Consider the following 18,744-nt stretch of genomic DNA (forward strand, 5'->3'; position numbering starts at 1 on the left):
TTCTCTGGCTTATCACATCTGTGAACTTTTACACAAGACAAAAAAATGAACCTATAAAACATTATCTTACGGAACCTTTTAGTATAAAGCTCGACCAATTCGTGGCCTTCATGGCAATGGTAACTACATGCAAGGCATATTCCACCTGGTTTGAAATCATCGTTAGTTAACGGAATGCAAGTAACACATGCATACAAGGCTTGTCTCTTCACATAACCCTGTAACAAAACCAAGTCATAACAATATTAGTATTCCACCGGCAACATATGTTAGTTAGCAAGCTGCAAGAATACTATAGATGTCACAACACGTTTCACAATAAACAGTCTTCAATAAATTGTGTTTGGTACTAGTCCACTCAACGCCATTACGGCGCAGTTCAACTCTTACCTGTGAATATGTGCAGTTCTTGTCATCAGAGGCGCCCAGAACAGCTTTCGCATCATCTTCAAGTTCCAGTTCTTCTTTAAGAACGTCAAGCATTGTTACTTCAGTGTTATCTCCTGTTTCTTCTTTATCCATGTCTACGTTATTTACAGTACGTTCACTACCTGGTGTTGAGCTTTCCGCCATTTTTCACGTCTGAGGTTAATTCGAAACTGACGTGTGAAATTTGGCGGGAAAGCTAACCGCCAAATCTGCGTCTCACTAAAAACTCATTTCATAACCTTGTACTTTATTTAAAAGTGCTGTTACTTTTGAGAAAGAATACAATGTTTACACAGACCACGTTCCCGACTGCACGATGTATTTTACTCGAAAAAACGCAGAGTAAAAGTTTAATACAATAATATTAACTAAAGTAATTCTAATGATGAAATACTTTTTGTTAATTCAGAGCCAAATTAACTTAACATGAATATGATTGTTAAATTTCTACGAACAAACAGTTCATGACAATGTCATTGAGGTACGTCGTAAACAAACGACAAGTGAATAACGCCGTGCACAATGTTGTTGTTTGGAAGTTGGAACTGACGATTCAGTTGGAGACGCTATGTGTTTCTACGTTGTTAGAATAACACTTTGTTAGTGATTATTTGTCAAGAATGGAAGTATATCCCATACGTCTACAGCCAGGCGCTGAAATAAAATCAAGTCTTCTGCAGTTTGTTAAAGACCGGGATCTTAATGCTGCATTTGTAATTACTTGCTGTGGAAGTATAACACAAGTGATACTTCGATATGCAACGTCAGTGGAAAATGGCATCGTAGTAAGTACGAGTACTAACGTTGTTTGGCATCGATCAAGATTTCAAGTGTGAATGGTTTAGTTTCGCGTATTCTTTTATCCATACATTTGGTGATTGTACCACCTCACTACATCGTTTTAGATATTGATGTTTTTATGCATTTAATACTTACATCGGAGAGCCTGACTGATATGTTTTCTTGTGAGATTTGGCTAATTGACTTACCGATAGCCGGATTAAGTGCCAGTGTCAGTAATAAAACAAATTTGCCTCACGAACGTCGAAACCACTGATCTTACATATTGCCAATTTATCATTCATTTTAGATTTGTTCCCACAAAACGAAACGGAGACGCATGTTAGGGAAAAATGCAGACATGTTTCCCTCCTCCAATCGGTTTCAAAAACCAAATGAAACAGTAGGTTCTCAGAGACATTCTCAAATCATCTATGATGTATATACGCAGACAAGCAACGAATGAAGGTTTGTACCAATGCTGGGATTCAAACCGGGATCTCCTGCTCACTAGGCAGATCTACATCTAGCCTATATCTGTACTCTGCAAACCACGGTGAGGTGCATGGCAGAGTGTACGTTCCGTTTTACCAGTTATTTGGGGCTCTTCCTATTCGATTCACGTATGGAGCACGGGAAGAATGATTGTTTGAATGCCTCTGTGCGTGCAGAAATTGGCTCTGATCACTATGGGACTTAACTTCTAAGGTCATCAGTCGCATGCAGTAATTATTCTAATCTTATCCTCAAGATCCCTTTGTTAGCAATATGTAGGGGGTGTAGTATATTTCTCGAGTCAGTATTTAAAGCCATTTCTTGAAACTTTGTTAACAGACTTTCTCCAGATACTTTACATCTATCATCAGGATTCTCTAGTTCAGTTCCTTCAGTATCTGTGTGACACTCTCCCAGGGATTAAACAAATGTGTGACCATTCGTGCTGCCCTTTTCTGTGTACTTCAGTGTCCCTAGTCTTACCTGGTACAGGCCCCACACACTTGGGCAATATTCTAGAACCAGTCACATGAATGATTTTTTAGCAATCTCCTTTGTAGATGAATCACACTTCCCCAGTATTCTACCAAAAAATGGATCCACCTGCTTTACCCACAACTGAAATTATTTGTTTGTTGCACTGCATATCCCTATTAAGTGTTACACCTAGATATTTGTTTAGGTGGCCAATTCCAACAGTGACTCACTGATTTTGTAGTCAATAGGATGCTAAGTTTTTTCGTTTTGTGAAGGGCAAAATTTTACATTTCTCAACATTTAAAGCAAGTTGCTAATCACTACACCACATTGAAGTCTTATCAAGATCCGAGTGAATATATATGCAGCTTCTTTCAGATAGTACTTTATCGTAGATAACTGCATTGTCTGCAAAAAGCCTTATTTTACTATTAATATTGTCTGTGAGGTCATTAATATGCAACGTGAAGAGTGACACTTCCTTGGGGCATGCCTGAAGTTACTTCTCTATCTGCCCCGCTGTGGGTCCGGGAGTTAGAATAGGCCCGAGGTATTCCTGCCTGTCGTAAGAGGCAACTAAAAGGAGTCTCGCACGTTTCGGCCTTTGTGATGGTCCCCTGTAGGGTTTGACATCCATTTTCAAAATTTTGCCGAAGAACGAGCCAATTGGGGAAGGGCGCCTTATATGGTGCATCGTGTCCATCATGCGCTGAGACCTACTGCATCCTTTGTCGACGTGGATCTGCACTTCTGCTCATTCTCCAACTGTTGGGTGAGGTCAACTGTGCAGTATAGTTTTCTACTCTGATGATGATAATGGACTTGACTGCTTGGTTGCACTTGATATCAAGCATGGTAGCCAGTCCATTGTGGTGGGGCCGCCATGTACCCTGTTGGTTGCAGCCACCTGACCACACATGGATCGCTCTGCTGATGCCTGCGCCGTTAACTCCCCATGTATGCCTGGGGTAATAGGGACTCGTGGCAGTGGCCAACCCGCCAGGTGGCCTTTGCTGTGGCTGGGTGGCGCCCATGGGGAGTGGGTGACATCAGGGTGTATGACATGCAATGAAGTGTAGTACATCATCTCTTGCTGGTGGTCAAACTCTGGCAGTCTCTAAGCGTTCACAGGCTCAATTCAATGTACAGAAGTATGACCCAGAATCGTTCCCCTCCTTGGTCACACCATATGAGGAACATCAGGCTAAGGATGGCAGCGGCTCTTATTCACCCCGATACCTTGTATGTTAGCTAGCTGATGGGGAATCTTTCATGATGATGAAGCATCAGTTTTTGTTGAGCATTTAGAGGACAAGTTTGGGGAAGTGGAGGGCTTGTCCAAAATAAGATCTGGGTCAGTCTTGATCAAAACAGCATCCTCTGCCCAGTCACAGGCATTACTCCCTTGTGACAAGTTGGGGGATATTTCTGTAACCATCATGCCCCATAAGAGGTTAAATATGGTCCAGGGTATCGTATTTCACAGGGACCTTCTTTTGCAGTCCGACGATGAGCTGCGTGCCAACTTAGAACGGTGAAGTGTACATTTCGTTAAGCATGTCCACTGGGGTCCAAGGGATAATCAGGTTGCCACTTGTGCCTTCATCTTAGGCTGCTCTCGCTAGGAAGGGGACCCTTGGGTCACTCCCTTCCCAGGTTTCTGGGAAAGATGACACCCGCCAGCGGATGAAGAGCCCAAAAGCAGCTGGTCGCAGGGCTTCACGCTCATCCTCACTCCCAGGGACTGAATCAGTGAAGTCCTCCTCCCAGCCAGAGAAACCCAAGGATCAGCGAGAGAAATCCAAAAAGAAGGTCCCCAAGACCAAGGGAATTGCCGTGGTACCCACACCACTGCTGCCTCCAAGCTCTGCATTTGCGTTTGAGGTGGAGATTCTGGTGTCCGCTGAGGATGAAGATCTTGCCAGACCCTCAGACACAATGAATATGGACTGCTCAGGCAAAAAGTCGGTAGCAGCAGATGACTCTGAGGCGTAAACTGCCTCATTGAATGTTCCATGCCATCCCAGTCTCACGATGACGTCATCCTCCAGTGGAATTTCAGTGTTTTTTTTTTTTCACTGCCTGGCAGAGCTACGGTAGCTGTTAAGCTTTGCACCTGCTTTATGCAGAAACCTGGTTCCCGGCAATACGGACCCCTGCAGCTATAAGGGACACTGCAGGAACCGTTGCAACTGTAATCGAGTGTCAGGTGGAGTTTGCGTTTATGTCCTAAACTCTGTCTGTTGTGAATCTGTGTCCCTTCAAACCCCTCTTGAAGCTGTGGCTGTCAGAATGACGACGATGCAGGAAATAACTGTCTGCAATGTATATCTTCCTCCAGATTATGCAGTACCCCTGGGTGTATTAGCTGCACTGATTGATCAACTCTCTAAACCTTTCCTAGCCGGCCGCAGTGGCTGAGTGGTTCTAGGCGCTTCAGTCTGGAACCGTGCGACTGCTACGGTTGCAGGTTCGAATCCTGCCTCGGGCGTGGATATGTGTGATGTCCTTAGGTTAGTTAGGTTTAATTAGTTCTAAGTTCTAGGGGACTGGTGACCTCAGCTATTAAGTATCATAGTGCTCAGAGCCATTTTTGAACCTAAACTGTTCCTAGTTTTGGGAGATTTTAACGCCCATAACCCCATGTAGGGTGGCACCATGCTTACTGGCTGAGACAGAGATGTCAAAACTTTACTGTCTCAGTTCGACCTCTGCCTCTTAAATACTGGGGCCATCACACATTTCAGTGTGGCTTGAGGTAGTTACTCGGCCATTGATTTATGAATTTGCAGCCCAGGACTTTTCCCATCTATCCACTGGAGAGTACATGACGACCTGTGTGGTAGTGACCACTTCCCCATCTTCCTGTCACTGCCCCGGCGTCAAGCCCACAGACGCCTGCCCAGATGGGCTTTAAACAAGGCAGACTTGGAAACTTTCACCTCTGCTCCACATGGGAACATCAATGTGATGGTTGAGCAGGTGACAACAACCATTTCTGTGGCAGAAAACCTGATCCCTCACTCTTTAGGGTGCCCCTGGCAAAAGACAGTCCCTTGGTGGTTGCCAGAAGTCGCTGAAGCAATTAAGGAGCGTCAGTGAGCTCTACAGCGGCACCCTTCCCTGGAGCACCTCATAGCCTTTAAATGGCTCCGTGCTTGTGTTCACCAACTTATCAAACAACGGGGAGAGATATGTCTCGACCATTGGGTGCCATACATCACCTTCCCAAGTCTGGGCAAAGATCAAATGTGTTTTCAGTTACCAGACCCCAACAGGTGTTCCCGGTGCTAACATAAATGGCGTGTTATCTACCGACGCAAACATGATTGCCGAGCACTTTGCTGAGCACTATGCTCGAGCCTCTGTGTTGGAGAATTACTCCCCAGCCTTTCACACTCTCAAACGGCGGCTGGAAGGGAAAGTCCTCTTGTTTACTACACGCCACAGTGAATCCTATAATGCCCCATTTACAGAGTAGATGCTCCTCAGTGCCCTTGCACATTGCCCCGACACAGCTCCTGGACCAGAACGGGTCCACAGTCAGATGATTAAACAGCTCTCATCCGACTACAAGCGACATCTCCTCATCATCTTCAACCGGATTTGGTGTGATGGCAGCTTTCCATCGCAATGGCGGGAGAGCACCATCATTCCGGTGCTCAAACCCAGTAAAAACTCACTTGATGTGGATAGCTATTGGCCATCAGCCTCACCAACGTTCTTTGTAAGCTGCTGGAACATATGGTGTGTTGGCGGTTGGGTTGGATCTTGGAGTCACATGGCCTACTGTCTCCATGTCAGGGCGGCTTCCGCCAGGGTCGCTCTACCACTGATAATCTTGTGTCCCTAGAATCTGTCATCCAAACAGCCTTTTCCAGGTGCCAACACCTGGTTGCCATCTTCTTTGATTTACGAAAAGCGTATGACACGACCTGGCGATATCATATCCTTGCCACATTATACGAGTGGGATCTCTGAGGCCCACTCCCGATTTTTATGCAGAATTTCCTGTCACTTCGTACTTTTTGTGTCCAAGTTGGTGCCTCTCATAGTTCTCCCCCATTCAGAAGAAAGGGGTGACTCCCTAGTTCCATCCATATCTAGGAGAATGGAGTCCCGCTGGGCTCTGTATTGAGTGTGTCTCTATTTTTAGTGGCCATTAATGGTCTAGCAGCAGCTGTCGGGCCATCCGTCTCACCTTCTCTGTATGCAGACGACTTCTGCATTTCATACTGCTCCACCAGTACTGGCGTTGCTGAGCGGCACCTACAGGGAGCCATCCACAAAGCACAGTCATGGGCTCTAGCCCACGGTTTTCAGTTTTCAGCCACAAAGTCGTGTGTTATGCACTTCTCTCGGTGTCGTACCATTCAGCCAGAACCAGAACTTTACCTTAATGACGACCCACTCACAGTAGTGGAGACATTTCGATTCTTAGGACTGGTTTTCGACACCCGATGGACTTGGCTTCCTCACCTTCATCAGCTTAAGCGGAAATGCTGGCAGCACCTCAATACCCTCCGCTGCCTGAGCATCACCAACTGGGGTGCAGATCGCGCTACACTGCTGCAGCTCTACAGAGCCCTTGTTCAATCACCCTCAGTGTTGCGTCTACTTGTCCCAGTGTACCACTGTGGTGTTTGCCTAGTGGCAGAAGCTTTTAGGACGAGTCCAGTGACCAGCATCCTTGTGGAAGCCTGAGTGCCTCCATTCCAGGTTAGGCGTGCACAACTGCTGGCCAGTTACATAGCACATGTTTGTAGTTCTCCTGTGCATCCGAATCACCGTCTCCTTTTCCCACCCATGGCGGTGCATCTCTCGATTCGGCGGCCCAGGTGAGGGCTTCCGATTGCAGTTCGTGTCTGATCCCTTATTTCTGAACTGGAGTCCTTGCCTTTACCACCTATACTTGAGGTCCATTTACGTACACCTCCATGGTGTACACCTAGGCCGCAGCTTCGCCTGGACCTTTCACATGGCCCTAAGGACTCAGTTAAGCCCGCGGCTCTCAGCTGCCACTTCCTCTTGAGTCTTAACAAGTGGTTTACACTGACGGCTCGATGGCTGATGCTCATGTCGGCTTCGCATATGTCAATGGAGGACATATTGAACAGCATTCCTTGCCCGATGGATGCAGTGTTTTCACTGCCGAGCTGGTGGCTATATCTCCGTTCGTGCCCTGGGGAGGTGTTTCTTCTGTGTACTTACTCCTTGAGCAGCCTACAAGCTCTCAACCAGTGCTACCCTCATCATCCTTTGATAGCGACCATCCAGGACTCCATCTACGCCTTGGAACGGTCGGGTCGTTCGGTAGTGTTTGTCTGGACCCCAGGTTACTTCGGAATCCCAGGCAACAAACTTGCCAACAGGCTGGCCAGACAGGCTATGCAGAAACCGCTGATGGAGATTGGGTTCTCTGCAACTGACGTGCATTCAGTACTGTGCCGCAAGGTTTTGCGGCTTTGGGAGACGAATGGCATAACCTCAGCATGCACAGCAAACTGTGTGCCATTAAGGAGACTATGAATGTGTGGCAGTCCTCCATGTGGGCCTCTCACAGGGACTCTGTGGTTCTCTGCTGGCTCCACATTGGCCAATCTTGGATGACACATGGATACCTCCTGCGCTGTGATGATCCACCTCAGTGTCGGTGCGGCGCCCGGCTGACAGTGGCCCATATCTAATTTTAGCTGACGTCTCATTGGCTAATTTAGTTTTACGTTTTATACGCGACGGTGGGTTTTATCATTCTATATTAGTTTTAGCACGTGTTCTTTGTCCATTTGTGTTCTCCACGCTAATGCTTTTAGGGTGGATGTTTTAATGTGTTGCAGAGTGGCTGGCTTTTCCTTTTTATTCTCGTGGTCGGCTAGCCATGGTCATCTGCTCTCTTGTTTTTACCCCTTCTACCTGTTTCTTGCATCTCTCTATGGTTTTCTTTTCCTGGTCTTATCCATGCTATTGTTGGTTGTCCTCCTGTCATTCTTCTGGTTCTTCCTTCCTCTTGTTATTGTGCTGTATATCTCCTTTCTTTTCGTCTTTCCATTGTGTAATTATTTTACTGGGAACAAGGGACCGATGACCTCACAGTTTGGTCCCTTCCCCCCCTCTTTTAAACCAACCAACTTCTCAATCTGAAGATGACTCTCCATCCAAGATAACATGCTGTGTCGTTCCTACCAACAAGACAGATGGGCTAACCACTACGCACCTTCGCACAGTGGTTTTACACAACTGCATGGACTACCCAGCACACATACCTTCCTTCTCAATCCAAATTCCATTTTTAAAAAATCTTTGAAAAACTTAGGAAAATCAAACTTGTACACTAACTTGACACCTTTGGTTTTCTGATTTGTAACCAGCCTGGTTTTCATACAGGTCATAGCACAGAAACAACTATACAGACCTGTATCTGAGAGATTGTTAGAATTTTAGACAATAACAAATTGATGTTGACCTCCACCTCAAAGATAGCTACATCAGTACCTCCGTCCATATCAGACCTACTAACCACTAGCAATATGTCCACCTCAGCAGCTGCCTCCCATTCCATACCAAGAAGTCCCTTTCATACTGCCTAGCCACCCTTAGTCATCGCATTTGTAGTGACGAGCAGTCCCTCTTGAAATACACTGAGGGTCTCACTGAAGCCTTCACTGACCATAATTATCCTCCCAACACAGTACAGAAACAAATCTCCCGTGCTTTTTCTTTCCAGTCTCCCACCACCTCCCAAAGTCCCACCGTCCGGCCACAGAGGAGCTTCCCCCTCATAACTCAGTACCACCCAGGACTATACAGCTGAATTACATTCACCGCCAGGGTTTCGACTACTTCTTGTTGTGTCCTGAAATGAGAAATATGCTGCTCACTATCCTTTCCACTCCTTCCACACTGGTATTCTGCCATCCACCGAACCTACGCAATATACACGTCCATCCCTACACAACCCCTGCTCCAAACTCCTTACCTCATGGCTCATACCCCTGTAATAGACCTAGATGCAAGACCTGTCCCATATATCCTCCCACCACCACCTACTCTAGTCAGGTCACTAACATCACCTATCCCATCACAGGCAGGGATACCTGTGAAATCAGTCAGGTGATCTACAAGCTAAACTGCTACCACTGTGCTGCATTCTAAGTGGGTATGACAACCAACAAGCTGTCTGTTCCCATGAGTGGCCACCGACAAACTGTGGCCAAGAAACAAGTGGACCACCCTATATCTGAGTATGCTGTCAAAACATGACATCCTTCATTTCAATGCTGCTTCACAGCCTGTGCCATATGGCTCCTTCCCACCAAAACCAGCTTTTCTGAACTGCGCAGTTGGGAACTTACCCTGCAATACATCCTATGTTCCTGTAACTCTCCTGGCCTCAACCTGCGTTAGTCACTGTCCTCACCCATCCAGTCCCTTCCCTGTTCCATTCCAGCGTTACACAACACTCATTCCATCGTTGGATCCAGTCTTTTTACTTCTCTCCCAACCTAGATCTTCTCCCTCACCGTATTCTCCTTGACAAACTGGAGGCAGTAGGCATGAGAGGAATTGGGAGGAAATTATTTGAATCCAATCTCAAACATAGAACTCAGGTTGTCAAACTAATCTCATCTCGAAACAGGCAAAAAATAAAGTGGGTATCAGATACTAAGAAATTTGGGGTGGGTGTCTCACAGGGTAGTGTTCTTGGCCCTCTATTGTTCCTGATCTATATAAATGACATTAAATTACACACAGTACGGTAAAGCAAATGAGAAGGATGACCTGTATTTATTATTGAGTAACCAGGATATGGAAAAAGTACAGTCTATCTAAAAATTTTGGGCATGTGCATTGATTATGACCTGGGCTGGAAAGATTTTTTAAAATCAATTCTGCATGCTTTGCTGTGAGAATAATTTCTACAGTTTGTAGCACAGTGTGCACAAAACCAGTACATTCTGCTTATTTCGATTCTGTTGTAACTTATGGAATAATGTTCTGGGGTGTAACAAAATCTTGCTTGAGAGATATTTTTGAATTCCACAGAAAGGCCATTAGAATTATTCACACAGTTCTCCACAAATACACTACAGGCCTTTATTCATGCAGTTAAAAATACTTACAGTACCATATCGAGTATAGATTTAAGTGTCAGGAAGTCATTTCTGAAAGTATTTGTATGGAGTGTAGCCATGTATGGAAGTGAAACATGGATGGTAAATAGTTTGGACAAGAAGAGAATAGAAGCTTTTGAAATGTGGTGCTACAGAAGAATGCTGAAGATTAGATGGGTAGATCACATAACTAATGATGAAGTATTGAACAGAATTGGGGAGAAGAGGAGTATGTGGCACAACTTGACCAGAAGAAGGGATCGGTTGGTAGGACATGTTCTGAGGCATCAAGGGATCACCAATTTAGTATTGGAGGGCAGCGTGGAGGGTAAAAATCGTAGGGGGAGACCAAGAGATGAATACACTAAGCAGATTCAGAAGGATGTAGGTTGCAGTAGGTACTGGGAAATGAAGAAGCTTGCACAGGAGAGAGGAATTATTATGGAATAAAGCTGTGTAGTACTCTGCCAGTTTGCATCAAGAGAATGTAAGATGAGAGAAAATTTAAGTTAGAATTAAAAAATTACCTGCTAAATAAATGTTTTGACTATATAGAGGAATCCAGAATGAGATTTTCACTCTGCAGCAGAGTGTGCGCTGATATGAAACTTCCTGGCAGATTAAAACTGTGTGCCCGACCGAGACTCGAACTCGGGACCTTTGCCTTTCGCGGGCAAGTGCTTTGCCATCTGAGCTACCAAAGCACGACTCACGCCCGGTACTCACAGCTTTACTTCATATCAGCGCACACTCCGCTGCAGAGTGAAATTCTCATTCTGGAAACATCCCCCAGGCTGTGGCTAAGCCATGTCTCCGCTATATCCTTTCTTTCAGGAGTGTTAGTTCTGCAAGGTCCGCAGGAGAGCTTCTGTAAAGTTTGGAAGGTAGGAGATGAGATACTGGCAGAAGTAAAGCTGTGAGTACCTGGCTTGAGTCGTGCTTCGGTAGCTCAGATGGTAGAGCACTTGCCCGCGAAAGGCAAAGGTCCCGAGTTCGAGTCTCAGTCGGGCACACAGTTTTAATCTGCCAGGAAGTTATATAGAGGAATATTTTGAATCCCTAAATAACTAACAAATACTTTTATTTTCTTCAATGTAATTTGAATTGTTATTTTAATTGTAAATTTTATATTGTTATTCTTTTAAACTTTAAATGATGTGATAAATGTGTGTCTCAGAGTGTACTGCATGCATGTCAAATCATTATTTACTTGTCCAGTGAGCATGTAAAAGACCAGTGCATTAACTCATTGGATCATTTTTTTTTAATAAATTGTAAAATGTTAAGTTTATATTTGTTATATTATTTTGCATTTCCTGTATCATGTAAGCGATGCAAAGGATGATGATAATCATAGTCCATTGCCACAACAAGAGACAAGAGATACTGTATTCTATGAACGTAAATTAGGATTGTGATTATAGACACACCCCCCTCGCCCCCTGCTAAAATCTTGGTTTTGGTGACAGACTGATCTGTGGTGGAGATCTAGATTACATTAAAAGGTTATAATTTGGTTGTGCGTAGGCTAAACAAACAAAAATTAAAGATAAATAAAGTTTATATGGTATCATAACGTAACCAATTATTTATGTTTGTACCATATTTGAATGCATTTTACCATATTTAATGGAATTTTTGTAGATAAATTCAGAAAATGCTTGTTATGTACATATGTCGCAAATAAACTCAGAAAAATCAATAGGGATACTCGGTGTTACTTTTACTATCAGTTTAAAATACTTTTATCCTGCTCCCTTCATATATGTGAGGGCGGATGTCTTCTTATAGCAGCATGTGTCTTTAGTCCCGATCTTCAGTGCTCTGCTAATATTCTTGATTTGATAGAAACCTGAAGTAGCAGTAATTAGTTGTAACTGATAACACTTCTAAAAGTCCTTAATTATCAAAACTCACCCATGTAACTAATGCTGAAAATGTAACTTCGCTAAACAAAGGCAAAATGAACTCCACAATATCAACCAACCACAGACTAGCATAATTACCAACTAACAACACAAGCCGAAAACTTAAACACCAATTTCAGTATACAAGAAACGCACAGTTAGCCACATAAACACATGCACCATACATAGGGCCTACTATAATGATGATGATGATGATAACAACAACAACAACGACAACAACGATGATGATGATGATGATGATGATGATGATGATGATAAAAACATACTTACGAACCAAAGTCAGTTGACACATTATAGTCGAGTCAGGGTAAGAAAAATCTATGTCAGTTGCAGTGAGCTGGGCATGGCTGCTTTGTGCACCTAAATCCACCAATTATGTAATACCCTTTTGTAAATGTACCTACAGCAACATCTCACTGTTACTGGAGCTCTATAGATGTCTTAGTTTTTCACGTGCAGGCATTTGCACTTGAAAGCTGGCAACAGTGCCGCCAACTGTCACGGAATCAACTATAGTAATATGGCAATAGCAGACGTGTCATCAAAACAATCTTTTGAATGACCAATGGATAGAACACCATATATTACCCAGTCGATAATGCCCATGGTCTGAAATGCAGCAACTTTGGCCAGTCTTATACTTCGTCCACTAACGTTACACTTGATGTAGTCAGCAATTAAATCGAACAACTATAGGCATTTAATCATGATCAACATGTCATCCCCCACAGCAATATACAGTGATTTACTCGTTAACTTCATTGTCATATCCATAACTAACGAAAAACAAAACTTAAATCTTCAACCATAAACAACTAACTGCACCAATAATTCCAAACCAGAAAATAAATAACTCAGTAACAAACTGCCTCTTCCACTATTATTCGCACAAGCAGCACTCAAAAGTCCAGTGAATCATTACCAGCACTCTCAAACAATTTAGAAACAAACATCTCACAGCAGAGTGTGCCACCACATACTCCCGCATGCCCTCTTCAAGCGCAGTCACTTCAAATACGCCGCACTACAGTGAAGTCGAACAACTCATCACAGCTGTTTCACTGGTCAAAGCAGATGTGTGGTCCCACAAACTTCAGTTGACCCCTTACTTGAATTGAACTTATCCACACTGAGCTTTATATTTTCTTTCAGCTTTAATCACAGTTATCAGATCTGAACTTAATGTTCTCAGTTATCTTTTAAATAGGTTAGTAGTAACACACTATATATTCAAACAATATAAATACTCTCCTAACTTTCTTGATGACCCTTTTGTCTTTGGTGACTACTGTTTGTGTAACAGCTTAATGGTCTCTCATGGGGGACACACTTGAAAAGATTGGATCTGTTTGTAACTAGCAGGTTTAGAAAGATATTTCTTTCTTGTGTGAGTTGTCGGACTGGTTATTAGAGGCAGCTACCAGTTTTTAGCAATACATCGTAAGACTGTTGGTCCATTTTGCTAATAATGTATGTATAGTCTTCCCATCAATGCTTTGCTGGTAAAAGTCTCCATCTACTGCTACAATCTATTGGGGGGGGGGGGGGTGTTATTTTCTATGCTACATAATATAGGCCGTCTTTGAGTGACCCTGTGGGACATCTTGATGTGGCTGAATCAGTAGAAACACCTGATCATTTATCTTAGTTCACTGACTGCGGTTACTTTTTCCCACATTAGTTAACTAGATGTAATGCATCTGCAGGTTGCTATAAACACTGCTCCTCCTCCTGGAACGTATAATTATCATTTTGATATGTGTTCTCAAAAATTTCCCTACTGTCTACTTAATGTTTCAACTGATTCTCAATTCCAAGTACATTGTGGGGGTGACTGATTTCTACAAGAGATGTGACTTCTTGGGACTTTTCCACAAAAACTCCGACAGTTAACAATTAATAAGTTGAGATTCTTGCTCCCTGCATTTGTTGTATAATTATTGAAACTGTTGGTTTATCTGATACCTGATGCTGTTTTTTGTATTGGGGCGGGGGGAGGTGTTTCAAGTTGAATAAATTGCTACTCACCACAGAAGAGAAAAGATTGCCAGAAATATTCAGCTAATGGAGTAAGTCCTTCATCAGACACAGAAAAATCACATTCACACAGGCACAACTCACACCCACATAGCCAATGTCACCCTTGGGTGATGAGGTCTGGTGTTAGCAATCAGAGGCAGCATTGTGTGTGTGTGTGTGTGTGTGTGTGTGTGTGTGTGTGTTTCATCACAGCACAGAACTGGTGAAGTTTCTTGTTTAGACCTTCCGTTCAGCTCCATACCAAAGGCCCCGATCAGTCTTCAGAACGATACTGCAAATCGACAGTTATACACAGACATTGTGAGTGAAGCTAGCTTTCTTGACCACTTGTAACACTATTGCAGAACCTTCAAACAGGTTGCGAGACTGCACTTTATTGACTGGCAGTGGTGCTGCTATCTGTTGGCCAGAAATTATGTGTTTAATTTACAGGAAAGACAGTGATGTAGGACAGTTTTGCTGAGATGATGGACTTGTAGAATCCAAAAGGATTGTCTTAGTAGTAAGTCCTATTCAGGGATGGCGTAGACTGATACGTGTGTTCATATTCAGGTTTTGTAAATTGATGGTCCTCTTCTGGAATAAGAAAGAATGTGATGTTCTTCATAAGACACGTTGATGTACACCAGGCAACCCTCCAAATTTAATGAATGATTATCCAAATAGGAACTGAAACACTTTATCTTTGATGTACTGGGATGCAGTAAGCCTTCAACTAACCAAGTTAGAAGAGTTTAGGTTGATGGGCATGTTGTTAATATGTTCTCACCTATTTTTTGGCAAACATTAATTAATTAAAAGTTAGATAAAAGTTGAATGGAGCATATTTATGCTCCACGACTCATTCTTTGAGCAACAAATTGTGACAGCATAAACAGATATTGGTGGGCTGTAAGTGCAATGTAAGCTCAGTGTCCAAAATTATGTAATTAAGTAACTGGAGTATAACAAAATTAAACAATGGAAAGCTCAGGATGGAAAGAATATATTGCTACTCACCACATAGAGGAGGTGTTGAGTTGCAGACAGGCATATTGAAATGAAAAGACTGCTAAACATTTACGCTTTCAGACAAAAAGTCCATCTTTTCTGCAAAGGCAGACACACACACACACACACACACACACACACACACACACACACACACACACACACACACACACACACACACCACAAACTATGTGGCCACTTTTGGGCTTCACCGGCTGGAAGCAGTAGGTGTGTGTGTGGGGGGGGGGGGGCGCACCTGCGTGCATGCACACGTGCTGATTTGGAAGAAGGACTTTTGTCTGAAAGCTTAAATGTTTAACAATATTTTATATTGTGCCTGTCTGCAACTCAACACAATGAGTTGTATTTTACCTTGTCTTGTAGCATGTGGTGTACGTTTCACATAAATAAAATCTTTCTAAGAGTGTCTAGTTTTCTTCACACCTTTGTACACTATGATAAATATTTTGGTTGAATTATAATGGGAAAAAAATAAACTCACAAATTTATGACATCAAAAATAAACATAATAAAAATAAAATTACTTGCTACTTGTTTTGGTTAAATTGCAGACTCATAAAGAAGAGAGACTGGTAGAGCCAATGGAAATCCTTAGCTTGACAGGAACTGTAAGTCAGGATGGTGCTCATTTGCACACGTGTTTAGGGAGACATGATGGGTCAGTGGTGGGAGGTCATGTGATTGATAGTATGGTGGTGCAGACAACAGCAGAAATAGTTGTTGGGAATGCAGCTAGTTACAAGTTTACAAGAGTAATGGATTGTGCGACAGGATATGGTGAGCTGTGTGTGTCCAGTTGTCATACAACGCAAACTGAAGGATGTTTTACAACTGAGTAGCTATCTAGTTATAATAGATATTATTTAGTCTGGCAGGAGTCCAAACAGCACTTCTATATCATCAGCTGCAAAACCTTGAAGACAACTAGGTCAGTTATTAAAATATCACGCAGAAAAATGAAATCTTCAATGTAGATGAACACCTGTAAGTATAACTTCTATTATTCAAATGGGTGCATTTAAACTGGATAGTACTTTCCATTCAGAACTGCTGGATGATAAATGAACAGATAATCCTGTTAAACAAGGCAAAACAACTATAAGTATAGTGGTTTACAGGTTCATGATTTTGTGAAATTTCATCAATTCCAGTTTGTTGGGTTTACTTGCTTGCTCCATAGAATGTGCAGTACTTACAAATTGGACAGGATGATGCAACATTTCTTGTAACTGTTTTGTTTGTTCAGATGTGTAAATTATAAATCTAAAGGTGGTGGTTCCAATCCCACTGGTGGTGAAACTTTTTCTTCTCCTCTTTGAATTAATAAGACATTAACCTCAGTCGATTTGGGTGTATGAAAAAAATGTAAAGATTTATTTATAAATCCCTTTATAAATGGACTGGTGTAATATGTCTCAGACTGAAGTAACAGAATGAAATATCTCCTCCAGTAGAACCATGGTGTGGAATGAAACTGATGTTTGTGTTTTTTACATTGCTCTACTGAAATGAGTTTAGGGAACAAGGAACTGTGGAATTTTGAGCACTTAGTGATCAGGGATTCACACTCCGGTTCCAATAAGATAAAACCAGAACAGTTGTGCAAGGAAGGAATTAAATTTTATAAAGTGTGAATGAGTATAATTATTAGAAAGTGACATTTAGTTTATCAAATGATAGTGGAGGAAAAATGATTTGTATCCACTACAGCATCAGCTATCCAATTAGCTCATATGCTTTGACATCACAACATAACACAGGCTTGCAGCATTTACGTGCACCGAGAATGTACTAAGCTACATAGTACTTTTCCATTGCTGAAGTATGACATAACTACTTTACAAAGAAGAAATAAAAAGATCTGCCTGCCATTATTATAATATCAAGATTGGTCCACTACTTTACAGAGATACAAGTGGCAAACTAATGGGAACAACTTTTAAATGTTTGTCTTATTAGTGGTTGTTTATTTCTGTGGACAAGATATCAAAGCTCGGAATCTAGGCTTACACAAAAAAGAAGATTTTAGACTTGTTCGCTCATAAGTAAATGTGCAGTAATACAAAATAAAGTTTCATTACTTTGTATGAAACGGATACCGAGGTTTCCAACTTTCATTCTGGTGACACTTAATGGTGAAAAGGTATTCCAATCAAAAACGGTAATGACCTAAAAATAAGTGTAGCCAGCCAAAATGATTTGAGTAATTTAAAATTTCAGGCTAGGTGCAAATAAAATAAAATTATAAGGTATGTCAGCTCAGATCATCCACTCACCACACAGTGTCAAAAGCCCACGTTGCATATCAATAAACTGAAACTGATTATTGCTCCTAGAGATCCACAGTAGTTTACCTCTTGCTGACATATTTGTGTTTAGTGAAACAGTCATGTTTTGCTTGAATATTATGTTACATTTGTAAACTTTTTCATAAATAAAAGCACATGTAAACACTAAGAGAAATGACATTTTGAGTGTTTGCTTTCATTCTTATAAATTACTTATTTGTAAACAGACCTTTAATGACCAAATAGAATTTGAAATAAAGTAATGAGCAAGAAAACTAAGAATGATTAATTATGGTGTAATTGTAATGTTTTGTTAATGCCAGATTCATATATTCATCGGAGGGATGAAAATTCCTCACAAATCAAGAACTCAGGAGCCTGAACACTCGAAGAAACCCACCTTGTACCCAACAGTTAACATCATATGGTTGCTCCAGTTATTATCAAATTCAAATGCAATATTGGAAACTCCAGGTAGGAATAACAACAATGTAGAAAAATATGGTTACTTACTGTACAGGTAACACACTAGGCTGCAGAAAGGCACAATTAAGAGACACCTACACACAGTCTTTTGGCCACACAATTAATTCACACAGGCAAGTGCTTGTCTGTCAACTCCGGCATTCTGCATTTACATCTATACTCTGCAAACCACCTTGAGGTGCGTGACGGGGGAATGTCACATTGTACCAATTATTAGGGTTTCTTCCTGTTCCATTCACATATGGAGCATGGGAAGAATGATTGTTTGAATGCCTCTGTGTGTGTGCAGTAATTATTCTAATCTTATCCTTGCAATCCCTGTGCGAGCGATACTTAGGGGGTTGTAGTATATCCGTGTAGTAATCATTTAAAGCCATTTCTTGGGACTTTGCTAACAGACTTTCTCGGGATGGTTTACATCTATCTTCAGGAGTATCCAGTTCAGTTCCTTCATTATCTGTGTGACACTCTTCCACAGATTAAACAAACCCGTGACCATTTGTGTTGCCCTTTTCTGTTTACTTCAATATCCCTGTTAGTCTTGTCTGTTAGAGGCCCCACACACTTGAGCAGTATTCTAGAACCAGTAACACGAATGATTTGTAAGCAATCTCCTTTGTAGATTAATCAGACTTCCCCAGTATTCTACCAATAAACCGAAGTCTATCATCTGCTTTACCCACGACGGATCCTATTTGT

At 42.2% G+C, this 18,744-nt stretch overlaps 2 protein-coding genes across 2 annotated transcripts in view; one reads left to right on the top strand and one right to left on the bottom strand.

The window, feature by feature from the left end:
* LOC126194850 (putative E3 ubiquitin-protein ligase UBR7) overlaps positions 1–784 on the bottom strand; it is a 97,181-nt gene extending 96,397 nt beyond the window's left edge. Inside the window, exons 1-2 of the mRNA XM_049933197.1 lie at positions 391–784; positions 76–218 (exon numbers count right to left, since the gene is read on the bottom strand). Coding sequence (XP_049789154.1) covers positions 76–218; positions 391–573 — 326 coding nt within the window. The 5' untranslated portion in view covers positions 574–784. The remainder of the gene's footprint in view (positions 1–75; positions 219–390) is intronic.
* Positions 785–881: 97 nt separating this feature from the next.
* LOC126194853 (bifunctional protein GlmU-like) lies at positions 882–17,695 on the top strand. Its single transcript, XM_049933201.1, has 2 exons — positions 882–1,214; positions 15,823–17,695. The coding sequence occupies exons 1-2, from the start codon at positions 1,050–1,052 to the stop codon at positions 16,108–16,110; spliced, it is 453 nt and encodes a 150-aa protein (XP_049789158.1). The 5' UTR covers positions 882–1,049; the 3' UTR covers positions 16,111–17,695.
* The last annotated feature ends 1,049 nt before the right edge of the window (positions 17,696–18,744 follow it).

Source organism: Schistocerca nitens, chromosome 7 (assembly GCF_023898315.1).
Source record: "Schistocerca nitens isolate TAMUIC-IGC-003100 chromosome 7, iqSchNite1.1, whole genome shotgun sequence".
Taxonomy (NCBI): Eukaryota; Metazoa; Arthropoda; class Insecta; order Orthoptera; family Acrididae; genus Schistocerca; species Schistocerca nitens.

Coding starts and splice junctions, on each gene's coding strand:
- LOC126194853 (XM_049933201.1), top strand. CDS start 1,050: ATGGAAGTATATCCCATACGTCTACAGCCAGGCGCTGAAATAAAATCA. Junction 1,215..15,822: donor CAGTGGAAAATGGCATCGTA/GTAAGTACGAGT, acceptor GTTAAATTGCAG/ACTCATAAAGAAGAGAGACT.